The 18,310-nt window shown below is 54.2% G+C and overlaps 2 protein-coding genes across 5 annotated transcripts; one reads left to right on the top strand and one right to left on the bottom strand.

The window, feature by feature from the left end:
- Positions 1 to 266: 266 nt before the first annotated feature.
- On the top strand, positions 267 to 13,321 carry Pias3 (protein inhibitor of activated STAT 3). 2 transcript variants are annotated; one of them, XM_045138150.1, is made up of 14 exons: positions 267 to 328; positions 4,538 to 4,955; positions 5,077 to 5,161; positions 6,025 to 6,075; positions 6,295 to 6,385; positions 7,455 to 7,589; positions 7,782 to 7,887; positions 8,674 to 8,747; positions 8,865 to 9,025; positions 10,530 to 10,663; positions 10,743 to 10,911; positions 11,075 to 11,208; positions 11,518 to 11,555; positions 12,020 to 13,321. In XM_045138150.1, the coding sequence occupies exons 2-14, from the start codon at positions 4,541 to 4,543 to the stop codon at positions 12,284 to 12,286; spliced, it is 1,860 nt and encodes a 619-aa protein (XP_044994085.1). In that variant the 5' UTR covers positions 267 to 328; positions 4,538 to 4,540; the 3' UTR covers positions 12,287 to 13,321. The 2 variants fall into 2 exon arrangements, with proteins under 2 accessions (XP_044994085.1, XP_044994084.1); XM_045138149.1 differs by lacking the exon at positions 267 to 328 and adding an exon at positions 1,001 to 1,114.
- Nudt17 (nudix hydrolase 17) lies at positions 13,246 to 15,880 on the bottom strand. Of its 3 annotated transcripts, XM_045138153.1 has the most exons (8): positions 15,683 to 15,880; positions 15,344 to 15,527; positions 15,178 to 15,203; positions 14,940 to 15,032; positions 14,594 to 14,692; positions 14,282 to 14,424; positions 13,541 to 13,693; positions 13,246 to 13,430 (listed from the first exon to the last, which is right to left on the bottom strand). In XM_045138153.1, the coding sequence occupies exons 1-8, from the start codon at positions 15,878 to 15,880 to the stop codon at positions 13,427 to 13,429; spliced, it is 900 nt and encodes a 299-aa protein (XP_044994088.1). In that variant the 3' UTR covers positions 13,246 to 13,426. The 3 variants fall into 3 exon arrangements, with proteins under 3 accessions (XP_044994088.1, XP_044994086.1, XP_044994087.1); XM_045138151.1 differs by having other exon boundaries at positions 13,246 to 13,693; XM_045138152.1 differs by lacking the exon at positions 14,940 to 15,032 and having other exon boundaries at positions 13,246 to 13,693.
- Between the last annotated feature and the right edge of the window lie 2,430 nt (positions 15,881 to 18,310).

Here is an 18,310-nt window from a genome sequence, read left to right as displayed (position 1 = left end):
CAGATTCCGGGTCCACGTGGGTCTAATCCCCCCGAAGAGGTGACCGTTTATTATTAATGAGCATGCGAGGGCCGAGAGCCCAGTCTCCCCACGCACGCCCAGGAGGAGTTTTCTCCGGGCGCCGGGCTCCGCCCCATCCCCTCGGGTCCCGGCGGGCTCACCCTGGAGGGGGCGGCCCTGCAGCCGCGCCGCGCCGGGCCGGGCGGAGTCGAGCCCGGGACGGGAGGAGCTGCGGCCACGGCGGCGCGTCCAGCGGCCGGATGGAGCCCGCCGTGCAGACGCGGGCCGGCCGGGCCCGCGCCTCCTCCGGGGCCCCGCATCCCTGCCGGTAAGTCCGTCCGTCTTGCCCGTTGCAAACTTTTTTCTTTTTTTTTGGGGGCTGCTGTCAAGTTTGAGTCCTGCGGACCGGGGCTGGGCTTTTGACGGCGGCGTCCAGTACTGTGGTCCCCAGGCTGCTCCCAACACCCCCCCCCACCCCGACCACCACGTCCACCTCCAGCCCCAGCCCGGCGGATGGGCGCCCCATTCCCCCGAGAGGGCGGAACCCGCGGATGTGGAGACCCCGGGCAACCTCCCCCGCACCCCGACTCCGCCGCCCCTCCCCCACCGCCGAGCCCGAGCAGTTCCGGATACTTTTCCCTCCATCTTTCCAGGGTCTGGACCAGCGCATCCATCCCTGCGCTGGCGTGGCGCCCCCCCCCCCGCCCCACACCCTCCCTCTCCCGCTCATCCGCTCCCCGCGCTCGGCACGCCTCCTCTCCGCCCTCCTCCGGGACCCCACGATCTCCGATTCCCCCCCACCCCCCCGTCCTCCCCCCCAAGGACGTGCCGTGGGTCCCGGTCCAGCCGGGGCGGGGTGGGGGGGGAGGGGGAGGAGGGGCCGAGGCTAGGGCTGGTCGGGTGCCGGCGGGCGGGGCCGGGAAGGGGGTGGTGTAAGGGCCGGACGGGGCGGAGCAGAACCCAGGCGGCAGGCAAGCGGGGCGGGCGGGCGGGCGGGCAGGCCTTTGCGGCCGGCGCCGGGGTGAGGAGTTGCGCGCCGGTCCCTGGGCCTGAGCTCCGGCTCGGGCTGGGGCGCCTGCGATGTCTCAAGATGGCGGAGCTGGGCGAGTTAAAGGTAGCGGCCCCTCCCCCACGCCGTCCGGGATCCGCGCCGGGCGCCGCCGGGGAAGCTGCGGGGGCTCCGGGGTGGACGCGGGGACGTGGCGCCATTGGTGGTGGTGGTGGTGGGTGGGTGGGTGTGTGTGTGTGTGGGGGGGGATCGGGACGAGGGGCTAGGGAGGAGGGAGCTGCCAGCCGGGCGCCGGGGGGGCGGGGCTGCGGGGCAGATGCAGGGGTGGGGCCGCGGGGAGCCGGGGGTTCCCGGGCGCGGCGTGGGGGGGGGGATGCAGGGAGGTTTAGGGGGGGCGGAGACCCGGCTGAGGGCGCGTCTGATCGCCGGGGTCAGCGGTGCTGGGGAGCGGGACAGGCTGCTGCTGTAGAGACGTAGCGCGAGCCCATCAGGCCCGGAGGGGCGACAGCCAGGGGCCGACGTAGGGATGGCCCTGGAGCCGGGGAGAGGCGGAGGGCTGGGAGGCCCGCGGGTGGGAATGCCGCGGGAGGGTGGAGGCTCGGGGCGGGGGCATCTGAGCCCCGGGAAGGACCAGTGGGAGGCTGAGACATCGGGGCGGGGCTGTGCATCCTGGAGAGAGAGAGAGAGAGAGAGAGAGAGGGAGAGGGAGAGGGAGAGGGGTGGAGGAGTATGAAACTGGATGGGATGGAAAGAAGTTATAGGCCAAGCCAATGCAGAAATAAAACCCAAGTCCATAGAGACGAGGATGGAGGTTGGGGCGGAGGAAGGTGTTGGACAAGTCTTTTTTTTTTTTTAATCACTTTCCTCAAAAGTGGTGATGGGGGTGTCCAAGAATACCGGGCACAGTGGTGCACGCACGCCTTTGATCCCAGCACGCTGACACTGGAGGAATGCCATGAGTTCAAGCCTAGCCTGGATTCATGAAAGGAGGGTGGTGACGGCCAAGTGTGGGAAGAACGCTGGAGGGCTAGCCAGGCCGCTTGTGGCTAGGTCTTGTAGCGATTGACAGAAGGGAGTCCTTTTAGAGAGAGCTTTTTTTTCCCAACTACCACAGTCTTGAGGTAACCACACCCACCCCATAGCAGAGTCCTACTTTAGCCTAGGCTGACCTGGAACTCACTCCGTAGCCCAGGCTGGCTTTGAATTCTTGGTGATCGATTCTCCTACCTCAGCCTCCTGAGGATTGGGTTTATAGGCATATGCCACCACGCCTGGTTTGAGGTAAACCACATCAGAGAACATCTTACAGAGACTTAAACCACCACCATCATCCCCCCTGCCTCCTGGCTTTGTTCCATCCTTTGAATTGGAGCCTTGTCCTGGGCAAGCTTGAGTTGTGGCTGCTGGACCTGTCCTCCCTTAGAGGACCTTGCGTCATCTATGGACCCTGCCCTTGTTTTCCCAGGGTTTCTGTTGAGAAGTTGTCTCTCCTCTTTCTTCCCTGTGGGTGGTGTGAGGGGATGGAGGGGGCTAGAATCACTAATTTTCTCCGTGTGGGAGCGAAGCAGGGTATTTGTTCCTGTTCCTGGTAGATGGAGTGAACAGGTGATCAGGCCAGTTACCTGGACTTGTGCATTCACTGTTGACCATTCCTCCCACACAAGTTTGTTCCCGTTTCCCTTTCATTAAAACAGGACTAAGGGAGGGTGGTTATGTAAATGATGGTTTTAAGAAAAGAGACTTAGCCGGGCGCCATGGCGCACGCCTTTAATCCCAGCAGAGGTAGGAGGATCACCGAGAGTTCGAAGCCACCCTGAGATTACATAGTGAATTCCAGGTCAGCTTGAGCTAGAGACCCTGCCTTAGAAAACCAAAAACAAAGCAAAACAAAAAAAAGGGGACTTAGAGGGCTGGAGAGATGGCTTAGCAGTTAAGGCGCTTGTCTGCGAAGACTAAGGACCCAGGTTCAATTCGCCAGCATCCACGTAAGCCAGATGCACAAGTTGGCATATGGGTGTGGAGTTTGTTTGCGGTGGCTAGAGGCCCGGGCATGCCTGTTCTCTCCTGTCTCTCTAATAAATAAATAAAAATAAAGGAAGAAAAGAAAAAAGATTTAGGGGCTGGAGAGATGGCTTAGCAGTTATAGGCACTTGCTTGCAAAGCCTTAAGCCTAGGTTTAATTCTCCAATGTCCATGTAAAGCCAGATACAAAGTGGTACATGTATCTGGAGTTTGTAGTGGCAAGAGGTCCTTGTGTCCACACACACTCTTTTCTCTGCTTACACATAAGTCAATAGATATTTAAAAAATAAAAAAGGGGCTGGAGGGCTGGAGAGATGGCTTAGCGGTTAAGCGCTTGCCTGTGAAGCCTAAGGACCCCTGTTCGAGGCTCGGTTCCCCAGGACCCACGTTAGCCAGATGCACAAGGGGGTGCATGCGTCTGGAGTTTGTTTGCAGTGGCTGGAGGCCCTGGTGTACTCATTCTCTCTCTATCTGCCTCTTTCTCTCTCTGTCTGTTGTTCTCAAATCAATAAATAAAAATAAACAAAAATTTTAAAAAGGGGGGGTCTGGACATGGCAACACACACCTTTAACCCTAGCACTGCCGTCAGAGGTAGGAGGATCGCTGTGTGTTCAAGGCCAGCCTGGAACTACAGAGTGAGTTCCAGGTCAGCCTGGGCTAGAATGAGACCCTACCTTGAAAAACTGAAAAATATAAATAAATAAATAAATAAATGATTTGTGGGAGTTACTGACCATTGAACTCCCTCTCTTTCTTTAGGGAGAGAGAGAATAGGCACACTAGGGTCTCAGTCACTGAAATTGAACTCCAGACACTGGCATCACCTACTGGGCATTGTGACCTTTCGCTTGCCTCACCTTTTTGCATCTGGCTAACTTGGGATCTGGAGAGTTGAACCTGGGTCCTTAGGCTTTGCAGGCAAGCACCTTAACTGCTAAGCAATCTCTCCAGCCCTGAACTCTTTTTAAAAACATATTTTATTTTTATTACTTGAAAAAGAGAGAGAGGGAGAGGCAGATAGAGAAAGCGAGAATGCACACACCAGGGCCTTGAGCTGCTGCAAAGGAACTCCAGATGCATGTGCCACCTTGTGCATCTGGCTCTACGTGGGTCCTGGGGAATCGAACCTGGGTCCTTTGGCTTTGCAGGCAAGCGCCTTGACTCCTAACCAAAAACATTGGCCATAAAAGCTGTGGCGGTGTGAAGAAAGTAGAGGTAGATTGAGGGAGCTGTGAACTGTCAGTATAATCACATTGGCCAACTCCAGGTATGGGGAGACACGGTTGCCCCGGGAGGTGGTGTGAGGCTGACTAGAGGGTCGCCGCAGTGGGTCTGTGGTGTCCCTTTGGCCAGGTCAGTTGGCTGGCAGTAACACACGAGTTGGAAAACCCCAGTGCTAATCAGCTCTGGAGGGAAAGCCGCCTGTTCACGTAGCTCAGCCTTGAGGCATGGGCAGGATCGGTCTGTGTGAAGCGGGGCCGCCATCTCTCTGCTCTTCTCCCCAGCACATGGTGATGAGTTTCCGGGTGTCTGAGCTCCAGGTGCTCCTTGGCTTTGCTGGCCGGAACAAGAGTGGACGAAAGCACGAGCTCCTGGCCAAGGCTTTGCACCTCCTCAAGTCCAGCTGCGCCCCCAGCGTCCAGATGAAGATCAAAGAGCTCTACCGCCGGCGCTTCCCCCGGAAGACCCTGGGGCCCTCCGATCTCTCCTTGCTCTCTCTGCCCCCTGGGGCCTCACCTGTGGGCTCCCCTGGTCCTCTAGCTCCCATTCCTTCCACCCTTCTGGCCCCAGGCACCTTGCTTGGCCCCAAGCGTGAGGTGGACATGCACCCCCCTCTGCCCCAGCCTGTGCACCCTGATGTCACCATGAAACCGTTGCCCTTCTACGAAGTCTACGCGGAGCTCATCCGACCCACCACCCTCGGTATGGCTCCAGTTCAGGCAGATCTTTGGTCTTCACCCTGTGGGACCAGCAGCCTGGGATGGGGACAACTCCTGTGGCTGTCCCTGCCCAGGTGCCTCTAACCGGGTCCTTGTGTTCTCAGCGTCCACGTCCAGCCAGCGGTTTGAGGAAGCGCACTTCACTTTCGCCCTCACTCCCCAGCAGGTGCAGCAGGTGCTCACGTCCAGGTACGCGTCAGGCCTCCGTCCGCCCCGTCGCCTCCCCTGGACTGGCCACACCAGCCTTTCCTTCTGATGAACCCTCCTGCCTGCTGTCTCTGGAATTCACTATGTGTTCTCAGGGTGGCCTCAAACTCACAGCAATCCTCCTACCTCTGCCTCCTGAGTGCTGGGATTAAAGGCGTGCGCCACCACGCCTGGCTGCTGTTTTTTGGTTTTCTTTTCTTTTTAAATTTATTTCAACCAGAGAGGACAGAGAGAGACAGAATGAATATGGGTGTGCCAGGGCCTCCAGTCATTGCAAATGAACTCCAGATGCATGCATCACCTTGTGCATCTGGCTTTATGTAGGTATTTGGGAATCGAACCTGGGTCCTTAGGCTTTGCAGGCAAATGCCATAATTGCTAAGCCGTCTCTCCAGCCCTGTTTTTTTTTTTTTTAAATAGTTTATTTATTTATTTGAGATAGAGAAAGAGGCAGATAGAGATGGGCACGCCAGCCATCTCTCTAGCCTCTGTTTCTCATTCTTTTAAAAAAAAACCTTGTAAATTTTTATTTCTGTGTGTGTGTGTGTGTGTGAGAGAGAGAGAGAGATATGAATGAGTGAGTATGGGTGCTCTGTGGCCTCTTGCTGCTATAAATGAACTCCAGGCTCAAGTGTCACTGTGTATCTGGGTATTATGTGCATACTGGGGAACCGGACTCCAGCCATCAGGCTTTGCGAGCAAGTGCCTTTAACTGCAGAGCCTTTTCCCCAGCCGTGTCTCTTTCTTCTGCATGTCTCTGCTCTGGCCCCTGGACATCTTTGTCTCTGTACACCCACCCCAGCTGTCTGAGGGTCCTAGGCTGACATTCCCCCTTCCTGTTACAGAGAGGCTCTGCCGGGCGCAAAATGCGAGTACGCCATCCAAGTGCAGCTTCGGTGAGCCCGCTCTCTCTGCAGCCCTGCACTTCCCCCGGAGGTGGACGGGTGTAGAACGGGGGTGAAGGGTACCCTTCTTCCTGCCCTGCCCTGCCCACCCCAGCCCTGTTGCTGTGAATGGATGTTGAGGGTGCTGGATACCTATGGCTGATTTTGGGGGGGAGTGGGGACGGGGGCTCCTGCCTGCTGTGTTCAGCTCAGGAAATCATCTCTCACCAGGTTCTGTCTCTGTGAGACCAGCTGCCCCCAGGAGGATTATTTCCCCCCAAACCTCTTTGTCAAGGTCAATGGGAAACTGTGTCCTCTACCGGTAGGTACATGTTCTTTCCTCTGGTGGTTGTTCCTTCATATTTCAGCTTGTGACTGTTAAGTCACATCCCATTATGTAAAGACGTGCCTAGCCCAGGGCCTGCTGCACGTACAGTAGATGCTCAGTCAACTGACTAACTCACTGTAATAACCTAGAAAGTATTAAAAGAGGGCTAGCTGGGCGTGGTGGGTCAAGCCTTTAATCCCATCACTTGGGAGGCAGAGGTAGGAGGATCACTGTGAGTTTGTGAGTTCGAGGCTACCCTGAGACTACATAGTGAATTTCACCTCAGCCTGAGCTAGACCCTACCTCGAAAAACCAAAACAAAAGGGGAGGGCTAAAGAGGGTGTCTGTCAGAACCCAGAGGAGGAACAATAGTTTTATCCAAGGTTTTAGAAGACTTCTGAGGAGTTACAATGTAAGAACCAAAAGTTGGAAGTGAGGTAGGTGTCCTTGTCCACGTCACGGCCCCTTGAGTGGGTTTCTATTTCCTTTTCTTCCCAGAAATGGACCTCTCACACAACCCTATGTAGTGTTGTACTTTCTTTTCTTTTCTTTTTTAAAAGCTTCTATTTTACTTATTTATTTGCTTTTTTGAGGTAAGGTCTTTCTCTGGCCCACATTTACCTGGAATTGACTGTGTAGTTTCAGGGTGGCCTCAAACTCACAGGGATCCTCCTCCCTCTGCCCCACCCCCAGTGCTGGAATTAAAGACTTGCTGCACCACATCTGGCTTATTTTATTTTATTTGAGAGAGAGAACGAGATAGAGCGAGAGTGGGTATAGCCACTGCAGATGAACAGACACATGCACCACCTTGTGCATCTGGCTTATGTGGGTCCTGGGGAATCGAACCTGGGTCCTTTGGCTTTGTAGGCAAGTGCCTTAACCACTAAACCATCTCTCCAGCCCTAGTTCCTAGTTTTGTGTCAGTAAGTGGGTCTGCATCCTCTGGGTCACTAGTGAGCCAGCCTTACCTCCAGGGAGTAACCCGAGACAAGCTTTGTTGTTTGAGCAGAACCCCTTCCCGGTCCCTCTCCACAGACCAGGTCCTCCCTCCTTTCCTCAGGGTTACCTGCCCCCCACCAAGAATGGGGCTGAGCCAAAGAGGCCCAGCCGCCCCATCAACATCACGCCCCTGGCTCGACTGTCCGCCACTGTTCCTAACACCATCGTGGTCAACTGGTCATCGGAGTTTGGACGGGTGAGCATGGATCAAGCAGGGCTCCTGGAAGGGCTGCAGGGAGTGGAGGTGGCGTCCGGCCCGGCTCGGGGAACCCCCTTGCTTGCTATGGGTCTGTGTTTGAAGCCCCAGGCCTGATTTTTCTGGAAAAAATAGTGGGGAGGTGCTATGAGAAGCAGGGGCTAATTCTCCGTTGCACCCCTCCCCAAGTAGAATTACTCCTTGTCTGTGTACCTGGTGAGGCAGTTGACTGCAGGGACCCTTCTTCAAAAACTGCGAGCCAAGGGAATCCGGAACCCAGACCATTCGCGGGCTCTGAGTGAGTGGCACTACTCTGTTCTCTTTCTGGGTGCTAGGTTTCCTGGTGCCCCAGCCTTCATCACAAAACCCACATCCTTCTTGTGACAATCTCTCCTATCGTATGGTCCTTCCACGTCTTCGCGGTTGAGGACCTGGAGCATTCCCAGGAGTGGGTAATAACTACATTCCCAGTCATACCTGTGCTCCGTACTTGCTTGGGTACAGTTCTCTGTACTGCAAAATCCCATGGATCTCTCTCACCCCACAGGATGCTGAAAGTTCCTTCTAGACCGTCTCTAACATAGCCAAAGTACTGTCCCCTTGACTTTAAGCATCTTCAGGAATGGAGGCAATCTCTTCCCCCATGCCAAGTCTTTTTTAAAATTTATTTATTTGAGATAAAAAGGCAGATATAAAGAGAGAGAATGGTTGTGCCAGGGCCTCCAGCCTCTGCAAATGAACTTCAGATGCATGTGCCTCCTTGTGCATGTGGCTTAGGTGGGTCCTGCGTCTTAACTGCTAAGCCATCTCTCCAGCCCCCAAGTCTCTCTCTTTAAAAAAAAATTTTTTTTTTATGTAGGGTCTCACTCTATCTAGCTCAAGCTGACCTGTAATTCACTGTGTAGTCTCAGGGTGGCCTCGAACTCACGGCACTCCTCCTACCTCTGCCTCCCGAGTGCTGAGACTAAAGGTGTGCGCCACCACACCTCTTATCCAGTTCGTTCCCATGCCATCCCCTGGGCTCCAAAGACTCAGGCTGCCTCTCAGCCAAGGCCTCTGCTTCTGAGCTTCATTCTCGTTTCAGTCAAGGAGAAGCTGACTGCTGACCCTGACAGTGAGGTGGCCACAACGAGTCTCCGGGTGTCACTCATGTGCCCGGTGAGAATGAGGAGAGAAGGGAAGGGGAAGGATGGTTGGATTAAACCTCTTGACTGTGAGGCGAGGTTCTTTAGAATGAATCCTGGCAGGGACTCTAAGCAGAGACTCTCTTCTCAGCTAGGGAAGATGCGCCTGACTGTCCCGTGTCGAGCTCTCACCTGCGCCCACCTGCAGAGCTTTGATGCCGCCCTTTATCTACAAATGAACGAGAAGAAGCCCACGTGGACGTGTCCTGTGTGTGACAAAAAGGCTCCCTACGAATCGCTTATCATTGACGGGTAGGGTTATTTTGCTATTTTTTTCTAGGACAGCCACCAAGACCCCTTTAAATGTTTATGACTGACTTTTCCTTAGATCTCACCCTACTTACTGCTTCTAGCTACACACACACACACACACACACATATGCATATATGAACACATGCACATGTGTGACATTAGGGACTCCATATATGCGCAAGGTTTCACGCTCAGTACTTTGCATGCAGTAGCTCATCGAGTCTTCCTAACAGTCATATGAACAAGGTGCCATCATCACAGGAGAGAACACAGGTGGGAGTCTTGCTCAAGGTCATCCTGTCAAGAAGTGGCAGAGCAATTCATTTACTGTTCCAAAGTTCCTTTTTCTTTTTTTAAAATATTTTATTTTTATTTATTTGAGAGAGAGAGAGGGAGAGAGAGTGAACGGGCACTCTAGGGCCTCCAGCTGCTGTAAACGATCTCCAGGCATGCACCACCTTGTGCATCTGCCTTATGCAGGTACTGGGGAATCAAACCTGGGTCCTGTGGCTTTGCAGGCAAGTGCCTTAACCACAAAGCCATCACTCCAGCCCTTTTTTTCTTTTCCTTCTTACCTACCTTTCTTCCTTCCTTCCTTCCTTTCTTTTTTTAAATTAAGTAGAAAGTTACACGGAGGACTGGAAAGATGGCTTAGAAGTTAAGGCACTTGCCTGAAAAGCCACAGGACCCAGGTTCAATTCCCCAGTACCCACGTAAGCCAAATCCACAAGGTGGTGCATGCATTTGGAGTTCATTTGCAGTGGCTGGATGACCTGGAGTGCCCATTCTCTCTGTTTCTCTCTCATTCACCACACACATACACAAAATAAATAAATAGGAAGAAGAAGCTGGGTGTGTTGGTGCACATCTTTAATCCCAGCACTCAGGAGGCCGAGGTACAAGGATTGTCATGAGTTCAAGGCCACTCTGAGACTACATAGTAAATTCCAGGTCAGCCTGGTATAGAGCGAGACCCTACCTTGAAAAACCAAACCAAAACAAAACAAAATTTTGTCTTCCAGGCTGGGGAGATGACTCAGTGGTTCAGGCACTTGCCTGCAAAACCTAACCAGCTGGATTCGATTTCCCAATGCCCAAATAAAGCCAGATGGGCAAGGTGGACATTTGGAGCTTGTTTGCAGAGGCTGGAGGCCATGGAATTACCATTCTCCCTGCTTGCAAATAAATAAAAATATTTTATTTATTTTTTTTCATTTTTATTTATTTGAGAGTGACAGAGAGGCAGAGAGAGAGAGAGAGGCAGATAGAGAGAATGGGCGTGCCAGGGCTTCCAGCCACTGCAAACGAACTCCAGATGCATGCACCCCCTTGTGCATCTGACTAACATGGGTCCTGGGGAATCGAGCCTCGAACTGGGGTCCTTAGGCTTCACAGGCAAGCACTCAACCGCTAAGCCATCTCTCCAGCCCCAAATAAAAATATTTTTAAAATTTTTGTCTTCTCTTCCAACCTAATGAATTTCCATCTTTTTCCCTCCCCTAGTTTATTCATGGAAATTCTTAATTCCTGTTCGGATTGTGATGAGATCCAGTTCATGGAAGATGGATCCTGGTGTCCAATGAAACCCAAGAAGGAGGCATCTGAGGTTTGCCCCCCGCCAGGGTATGGGCTGGATGGTGAGTGACCCCCGTCCCCTAGCTGAGCTAAATCTGGGGTAGCCCTTTTTCTCAGACACAGGCTTCTTAACACCCACAGGCCTCCAGTATAGTCCAGTCCAAGAGGGAGCTACATCAGAGAGTAAGAAGAAGGTTGAGGTCATTGACTTGACGATCGAAAGCTCGTCAGATGAGGAAGATTTGCCCCCACCCAAGAAACACTGTCCTGTCACCTCAGCTGCCATGGTGGCCCTGCCTGCAGGCAAAGGGTAGGAGACAGTGGCTCAGTCAGTCCACTGCTGCGGGACCGAGGACGAGGCCGGGAGTGCTTGCTGGTCACTGGGCAAGCCTTGGCAGGGAAAGGTGGAGGGACAGCAGAGCCGGCCAGGGCGTCTGGGGCTCGCCGGCTGCCCAGCTCCTTCTCACTCACAGAGTCCTGACGTCCGGTCACCAGCCATCGTCGGTACTGCGGAGCCCTGCAATGGGCGCTCTGGGCAGTGACTTCCTGACCAGTCTTCCCCTCCACGAGTGCCCACCTGCCTTCCCGCTGGGGGCTGACATCCAAGGTATAACGCTGATCCTAAGGGGGTGCCCTGTACCACAGTGCCTCCCCAGACCTGTTCCTTTTCAAAGCTGCTTGGAATGGGAATTTTTTTTTTTCTTTGAGGTAGGGTCTCGCTCTAGCCCAGGCTGACGTGGATTTCACTATGTAGTCTCAGGCTGGCCTCGAACTCACAGCAGTCCTACATCAGCCTCCCAAGTGCTGGGATTAAAGGCGTGAACCACCATGCCTGGCTTGGCATAGGAATTTTGTTTTCTGGTGGTGAAAGGGTTAAACTGAGGCTGATTGTGATTTTTCTTTTCCTTTCTTCCAGGGTTAGATTTGTTTTCGTTCCTTCAGACTGAAAGTCAGGTAAGTACCTTCCTCTTTGCAGGAAGACCTGAGCTCTCAGAGCCTCCTTGCCAAGCACCAATGGTGTCCTGTCCCCTTTCCCTATCTCCTGAGGACCTGAAACTGCCTCTCTCAGGGGAGGAAGGATGTGGCAGCTTCTCTCCCTCCTCAGCCCGCTGGTGCTTCCCACCCTCACCTCTCTCCTTCGCTGCCTTGTCTGTTGTCAGGAGTTTTCAGTGTGGCTTTGCCCGCCCTACTCAGCCCATGCTGCTCTCAGAGCCCTTGCCCAGCCCCAGCCGGGCATTCCACAAGTTTTAGACACCCCTAAGGCCAAGAACCTGGCGCTGGAGGGCGAAGGGGAGGGGTGTGGCGGAGCAGGGCAGAGTCAGAGAGGTGCTGCTTCTAGACCGTTCCTCAGAACAGGCAGGGAGCTTTGAGGCACTGGGAGGTGGGTACAACCCTAACTGTGCCCTTGGTTCCTCCAGCACTATGGCCCTTCTGTCATCACTTCCCTGGATGAACAGGATGCCCTTGGCCACTTCTTCCAGTACCGGGGGACCCCTTCCCACTTTCTGGGCCCACTGGCCCCCACGTTAGGAAGCTCTCACCGCAGCTCCACTCCAGCGCCCCCTCCTGGCCGTGTCAGCAGTATTGTGGCTCCTGGGGGTGCCTTGAGGGAGGGTCATGGAGGACCCCTGTCTTCAGGTCCCTCTTTGACTGGCTGTCGGTCAGACGTCATTTCCTTGGACTGAGTTAACACTAAGCAAATATGCCATGGAGTCCCATCCCCTGGCCATGCGGATCCCTCAGAGGTCTTTGGTCAAAAAGGTCAGCGGGGCACGGCGGCACACGCCTTTCATCCCAGCACTCGGGAGGCAGAGGCAGAGGTAGGAGGATCACTGAGTTTGAGGCCACCCTGAGACTACAGAGTGAATTAATTCCAGGCCAGCCTGAGCTAGAGTGAGACCTTACCTCTAAAAACAAAAAAAAACAAACAAACAAGGTCAGACCTTTATGAACACCTACTTTTGGCTTCATCTCTGCCTAACATAGCCAGCACCCAAAAGGTTAACATTTAATCTCCTTTTAAGGACACTGGGTTTGGTTTTGGAAATGTTCTTTGATGGTGGCACATTCCTTGGCATATGTTAACCTAGGCAGTGGGAGACAAATGGGTGAAGAGGGTTGGGGAAGGCAGAGCCCTTTCTCATCCCTTACCAGATCTGCAGCCTTTGGGGAAAGGGCCCTTTTCTGGCTCACTAGATGCCCTTTCTTCCCTAACTGAAACAGCTGTTTCTGTTCACGTCCCTTTGGCCATGCACACGGCGGCAAAACCGAGACAGGCAGCTTCAGTGACGGACAAAGAACTCTATTTTCGGTTGCAGATTTTTTTTTTGTACATAAACAAATAAAAAAAAAAAACCAAAATACTCCAAAGATGACTTCCCTTGCCTTTTACTTCCCAGTGTGACTGAGGAGACAGGGCCTTAGTTGTAATCGCCAGGGGTTTGGGAGCAGGGAGGGGCCGGCCTGTAGCCGAGCCCCTCTATTTATATATTTAAGTTCACCGTGTTTCTTATGCAGGCCTACGCTTCTAGAGGCTGTGGCCCTGTGAGCAGGCCTGGACCATTCTGCACCTTTCCTGGGAGGTGGGTGGACCCTTGGGCTCTCCTTCCCAACCTTTTTTCCAGGCGCCCCCAGGGCCCAAGGATTTATGTTGTGATTTCACTTTTTATTCCCAAAGTTGTAACAAAGTCTTCACCCACAATAAAAGATTGTGAATGTTCTGCCAGTGTCATGGAGGTGGGCTAAGAGGGATTATGCACTTTATGGGGGAGAAGGTCTGTGTTCTATCCGTCCTTCCGGGTCCAGGGTCCGTGTGACGGTCACATTCACCTAGGGTGGAGGCAGATGTCACACTGAGCATTTCTTCCTGTCCTCTGGTGCCCAGAAACAGTCCGCTGCACACCGGCGCGGCGCTGCCCTCCAGTGGTTCCTCACTGTACCTGCCGGCGCCTTGAAGCCAGAGCCCCAGGGCAAACTTGGTTCCCGTGCTGACCCTCTCTCTGTCCTCCGCCGTGGTCGGGGTGGTCTGCAGCAGCGTGGATGTGGGCAGGACCAGGGGTCGGCCTCTTCCATCGTCCTCCACTTGTATCGCACTGCATTATGACAACTCGTGTCTAGTTTGTGACTTGTAACTTACAGGGACTGTCACATGTTAGGTCATTTAATCATCCCACCTACAGTAGGAGGCAGGTGGCAGGTTCAGCGGGGTCTAAATGACCTCCTCCAAGGTGACTCGGGTTGAAGGTGCATGTTTGCAGCGCCTGCCAGCCAGTGCAGCTGGACCCAAAGCAGTGGGAGGCGGAGCTAGGAGAACCTGGACTCTCCTGGGCCAGCTAAGCTGGCCACATACAGTGAAGCAGAAGACACAGGGGACCCTGTCAGGCAGGGTGGAAGGACAGACACCCTGATGGTTCTCAGACATCTGCGCGGGTGCATGCGCACATGAGCACAGTTAAACCACTTGCTCCTTTGGGAGAGCTGGGAATCAAACCTAGGTCTTCAAAGCTAGGCAGTTAGAGCAAAAACCCTTTGGAGTTTGACTGCCAGTGTCTCCAGTGGTCTTTTAATTATCAGTAGACCGACTCTCTCCCACAACACAATATCCCACCCTGAAGAGAGGAATGAAACCGAACTTCTCAACGTGGAAACGACTCGGCGTAGTTCACGAAGTTCTTACTCACGGGACAGAAGGCGGTAGATCCCGAGCGGGAGGGGCGGGGGTTTGCGATCCGTCCTCTGCCTCTGAGGCAGCCACAGCCGCTGCCACGTCTGCTCCCAGCCACAGCAGGGCGCTCACCTCTTGCGGGTTTGCTTGGATCCGAGCCTGCAGCGAGACCAACCTCTCACGTGTGGAAGAGGCCTTTCCTCGGCCACAGTCACCATGGAGATTTGAGACACACGGGACAGGGGCAGCCTGTCGCTTGGGAGCCCCCCCACCCACCACCAGAGCGCTCTTCTACCCTGCTCTCTAAGTCCACTGCCAAGCCTCCTACCTGCAGCTGCTGCTGCGACTCCTGAGAGACGACCAGTAGGTAGAGAACGATGTGATGGTGTTTGGGAAGACCCCAGCTCAGCCTAGGAGGGTAGGCAGCCTAGGAAGAATGTCACCCAATGAGAGCTTCCTGCTTGTGAGATCCTCTTTAAAATCTCAATAAACGCAGCTTTAGGGTGAAACAAATATTGGCCCCAGACGGAGGAAGCGCTGCTAGGTCGGAGGGACAAAGCTAAGAGGACTCTGGTGGACTCTCACTCCTCCAGTTCCCCAGCGGCCCAGGCACATCAGGGTCACTCTGTAGGCTTCAGGAATTGAAGTCTCGTAGAGGGAGGCCCCTGTCTCACCTCCCATAACCCTAGAGGAATCCACGAGAACCGGCCTGGGGGCAGCTGGAGTCCACACTCTTCCCGCAGCTCTCGGAGCCCTCCATCCAGCAGCTGGATATCCACACACGGGGGTCAGCGCGGGCGAAACTCCACCAGACTCCTCCAGCCTCCCCCCCCCGCCATTGCTGCTCCCTAAGCCCACAACCAAGATGCCCCCCACCCCCAGGTCTCTAGGCTCAGGGTAGGGAGCAGGTACCTCCTCCTCCAGGGCCACGTGTCCACCTGCAACGAGAGTGGGGAAATAGGTGACCGGTGGTGGTCTTCACCTGGGCCCCACCCCTTCCCAGCAGCCTCCTCCATCCCATGCCAAGGTGGAGGGAAGGGGCAAGCTTTCCCCTGGCCTCGTCCTCGGGGACACTCACCTGGAGGCACCCAGATGTTGGGAGAAACCTGGAGGGTGCTTGTCCTTCGGGTCAACAGGACAGTCTGGTCGCTGGACTGCAAGATGATGGCCACGCCCAGCTCCACGCCTCTATCCGTGGGGAGGAGGAGCTCGGCCCCGGGCGGCTGCTGGTCCAGGGCCGCGAAGGGGCAGAAAGGGGGCCTCTGGCAAGAGCGGGCAGACCCGGGTAAGGCTCCGGGGAGGGCGCGGGACTCGCGGAGGTGGGGGCGCGGAGCGGTGGGCGCGGGGGAGAGGCGTGGGGGCGCTCCCAGCCCGGGCTCCCTCCCTCCCCTCCCCCGCGGCTGCCCGTCCTCCCGACCTGCAGCGGAAGCCTGGCCGAGGCGCCGGGGAACGGCCTGTCGGAGAGCACGAGCCGCCCTCGCTCCCAGCTGCAGTGTGTGGGCCACGGCCCGGGGCCCCGGCCCTGCCCGCCGCGCAGGCGAGCGCACACGCTGCGCGCGAAGCTCGCGGGCTCCGGGCGCCCGGACACGAGCAGGCGGACCCGGGCCGCGGCCATCGCGCCGCTCGCGCCCCCTGCTGGCCCCGCGGCGTCCGCGCACCTTGGGAGGCGGACCCAAGATAATATATATATTTTTTTTTATTAGAGAGAGGGAAAGAGAGAGAGAGAATGGGCGCGCCAGGGCCTCCAGCCTCTGCAAACGAACTCCAGACGCGTGCACCCCCTTGTGCATCTGGCTAACGTGGGTCCTGGGGAACTGAACCTGGGTCCTTTGACTTTGCAGGAAAATGCCTTAGCCACTAAGCCTACCCTCTAGCCCCCACAAATTTTTATTCTTTCTTTATACACAGGGTTTCCCTATGAAGTTCAGGCCTCCCTCAGGATCCTCTTACCTCGGTCTCTTCAGTCTTGGGATTATAGCTATGTGCCACTATGCCTACCTCAGTTGTTATGTGTGTGTGCGCACGCGCACAAGTGGAGGCCTGAGAGCTTCCTCAAACCCTCTCCACTTTTTTTTTTTTTTTTTCTGGTTTTTCGAGGTAGGGTCTCACTCTAGCCCAGGCTGACCTGGAATTCACTATGGAGTTTCAGGGTGGCCTCAAACTCACGGCGATCCTCCTACCTCTGCCTCCCGAGTGCTGGGATTAAAGGCATGCGCCACCACGCCCGGCTCCTCTCCACTTTCTAAATTTATTTTCCAGGTAAGGTCTCTCTCTAGCCCAGGCTGACCTGGAAGTCACTATGTGCTCTCAGGCTGGCAACTTCCGCTTCCCCAATGCTGGGATTAAAGGCATTCCACACCATACCTAGCCCTTTTCTTTTCTTCTTCTTTTTTTTTTTTTTTTTTTACTCCAATTTATTATTTATTTTGGTTTTCCGAGGTAGTGTTTCACTCTAGCCCAGGCTGACCTGGAATTCACTATGGAGTCTCAGGGTGGCCTTGAACTCATGTTGGTCCTCCTACCCTACCTCTGCCTCCCGAGTGCTGGGGTTAAAGGCGTGCACCACCACCTCCGGCTTCTCTCTCTCTCTTAAATAGGTTTAATTTTGCGCCACCACACCTGGTTTATTATTGTTTTTTTTAACAATATTTTATTTGAGAGAGAAACAGAGAGAGAATGCTATGCCATGGTTTCTAGCCACTGCAAACTCCAGATGTATGCACCATCTTGTGCATCTGGCTTAAGTGGATACTGGGGAATCAAACCAGGGTCCTTTGGCTTTGCCAGTAAGGGCCTTAACTGCTACGCCCTCTCTCCACTTTTTTTTTTCCCTGAGACTGGGTTTCTCGCTGAACCTGGAGCTCACCAATTCTGGCAGAACCCTTGCTGTTCCGTAGTAATGCACTATTCTCCACTAGTCTCCCTCACTTCTTTGGTCCCTCTCTCACCCCGTACACAGGACATACTCTTCCATTGCAGCTCCCCAACACTGGTACTGACCTTCACCTCTCCCTATGCCGCATATAAGTCGCGGTGTATTCATCTTTGTCTGCCTAAGGCCTGGCCCGTGCAGTGCGGAGTACACTACAGATGCTGAGTAAATCATGATGCAGTGACTCGAGGGCAAAGGTAGCCTCTTCTTAACTGGCAAGTGTTTGAAGACTTACAATGGACATTGGTAAGAGAAATGGAAGGGAATGTAAGCAATACTAACTGCTTCAAATGAACTAAGGCTACTGGAACAAGATACTGAGAGAATTTAGGCTGACATTTAAAACATTTTATTTATTTATGTGAGAGAAACAGGCAGATAGAGAAGATTGACTTTTTATTTTTTGGCTGACTTTGATCTCATAGCAATCCTCCTACCCTGGTCTCCCAAGTGCTGGGATTAATGGCATGTACCACCACACCTGGCTAGATGATCTTTGAGACAGGGTCTCACCCTATTGTTCATGCTGGACTGAACACACTACGAGGCCCAGGCTGGCCTCAAAACTGCAGCAATCTTCCTGCCTTTAAGGCTCCCAACTGCTGGGATTCTATAGACAAATTACCATGCCCAGCTTTGGCTGGCTTCTTTACTTTTGTTTTTGTTTCTATGCAGGGTCTTACTTTAGCCCAGGCTGACCTGGAACTCACTCTGTAGCTCCAGACTGGCCTTGGACTCACAGGGATCCTCCTATTTCAGTTTCCTGAGTGCTGTTTGCGGTGCACACCTTTAATCCCAGCACTCAGGAGGCAGAGGTTGGAGGATTGCCATGTGTTCAAGACCACCCTGAGACTACATAGTGAATTCTAGGTCAGCCTGGGCTACAGCGAGACCCTACCTCAATACACTAAAAAATAAATAAAAAATAAAATAATAATAAAGGCACACCACCACACTGGCCTTGGGTGGACTTCTTTTGAGAACTGACCCATACACATGGGCTTCATTTCACTGACTTAAGTGATATGGTGAGGGAAAAATATAGTGATGGCTCCAAGTCGGAGTTAACAAACTAAAGCCTGAGTAGGGGCGTGGAGTGGGTTTCAGTACAAA

The sequence above is a fragment of the Jaculus jaculus genome, chromosome 19 (genome assembly GCF_020740685.1).
Source record: "Jaculus jaculus isolate mJacJac1 chromosome 19, mJacJac1.mat.Y.cur, whole genome shotgun sequence".
Lineage (NCBI taxonomy): Eukaryota > Metazoa > Chordata > Mammalia > Rodentia > Dipodidae > Jaculus > Jaculus jaculus.
This window is presented reverse-complemented; position numbering and strand designations above follow the sequence as displayed.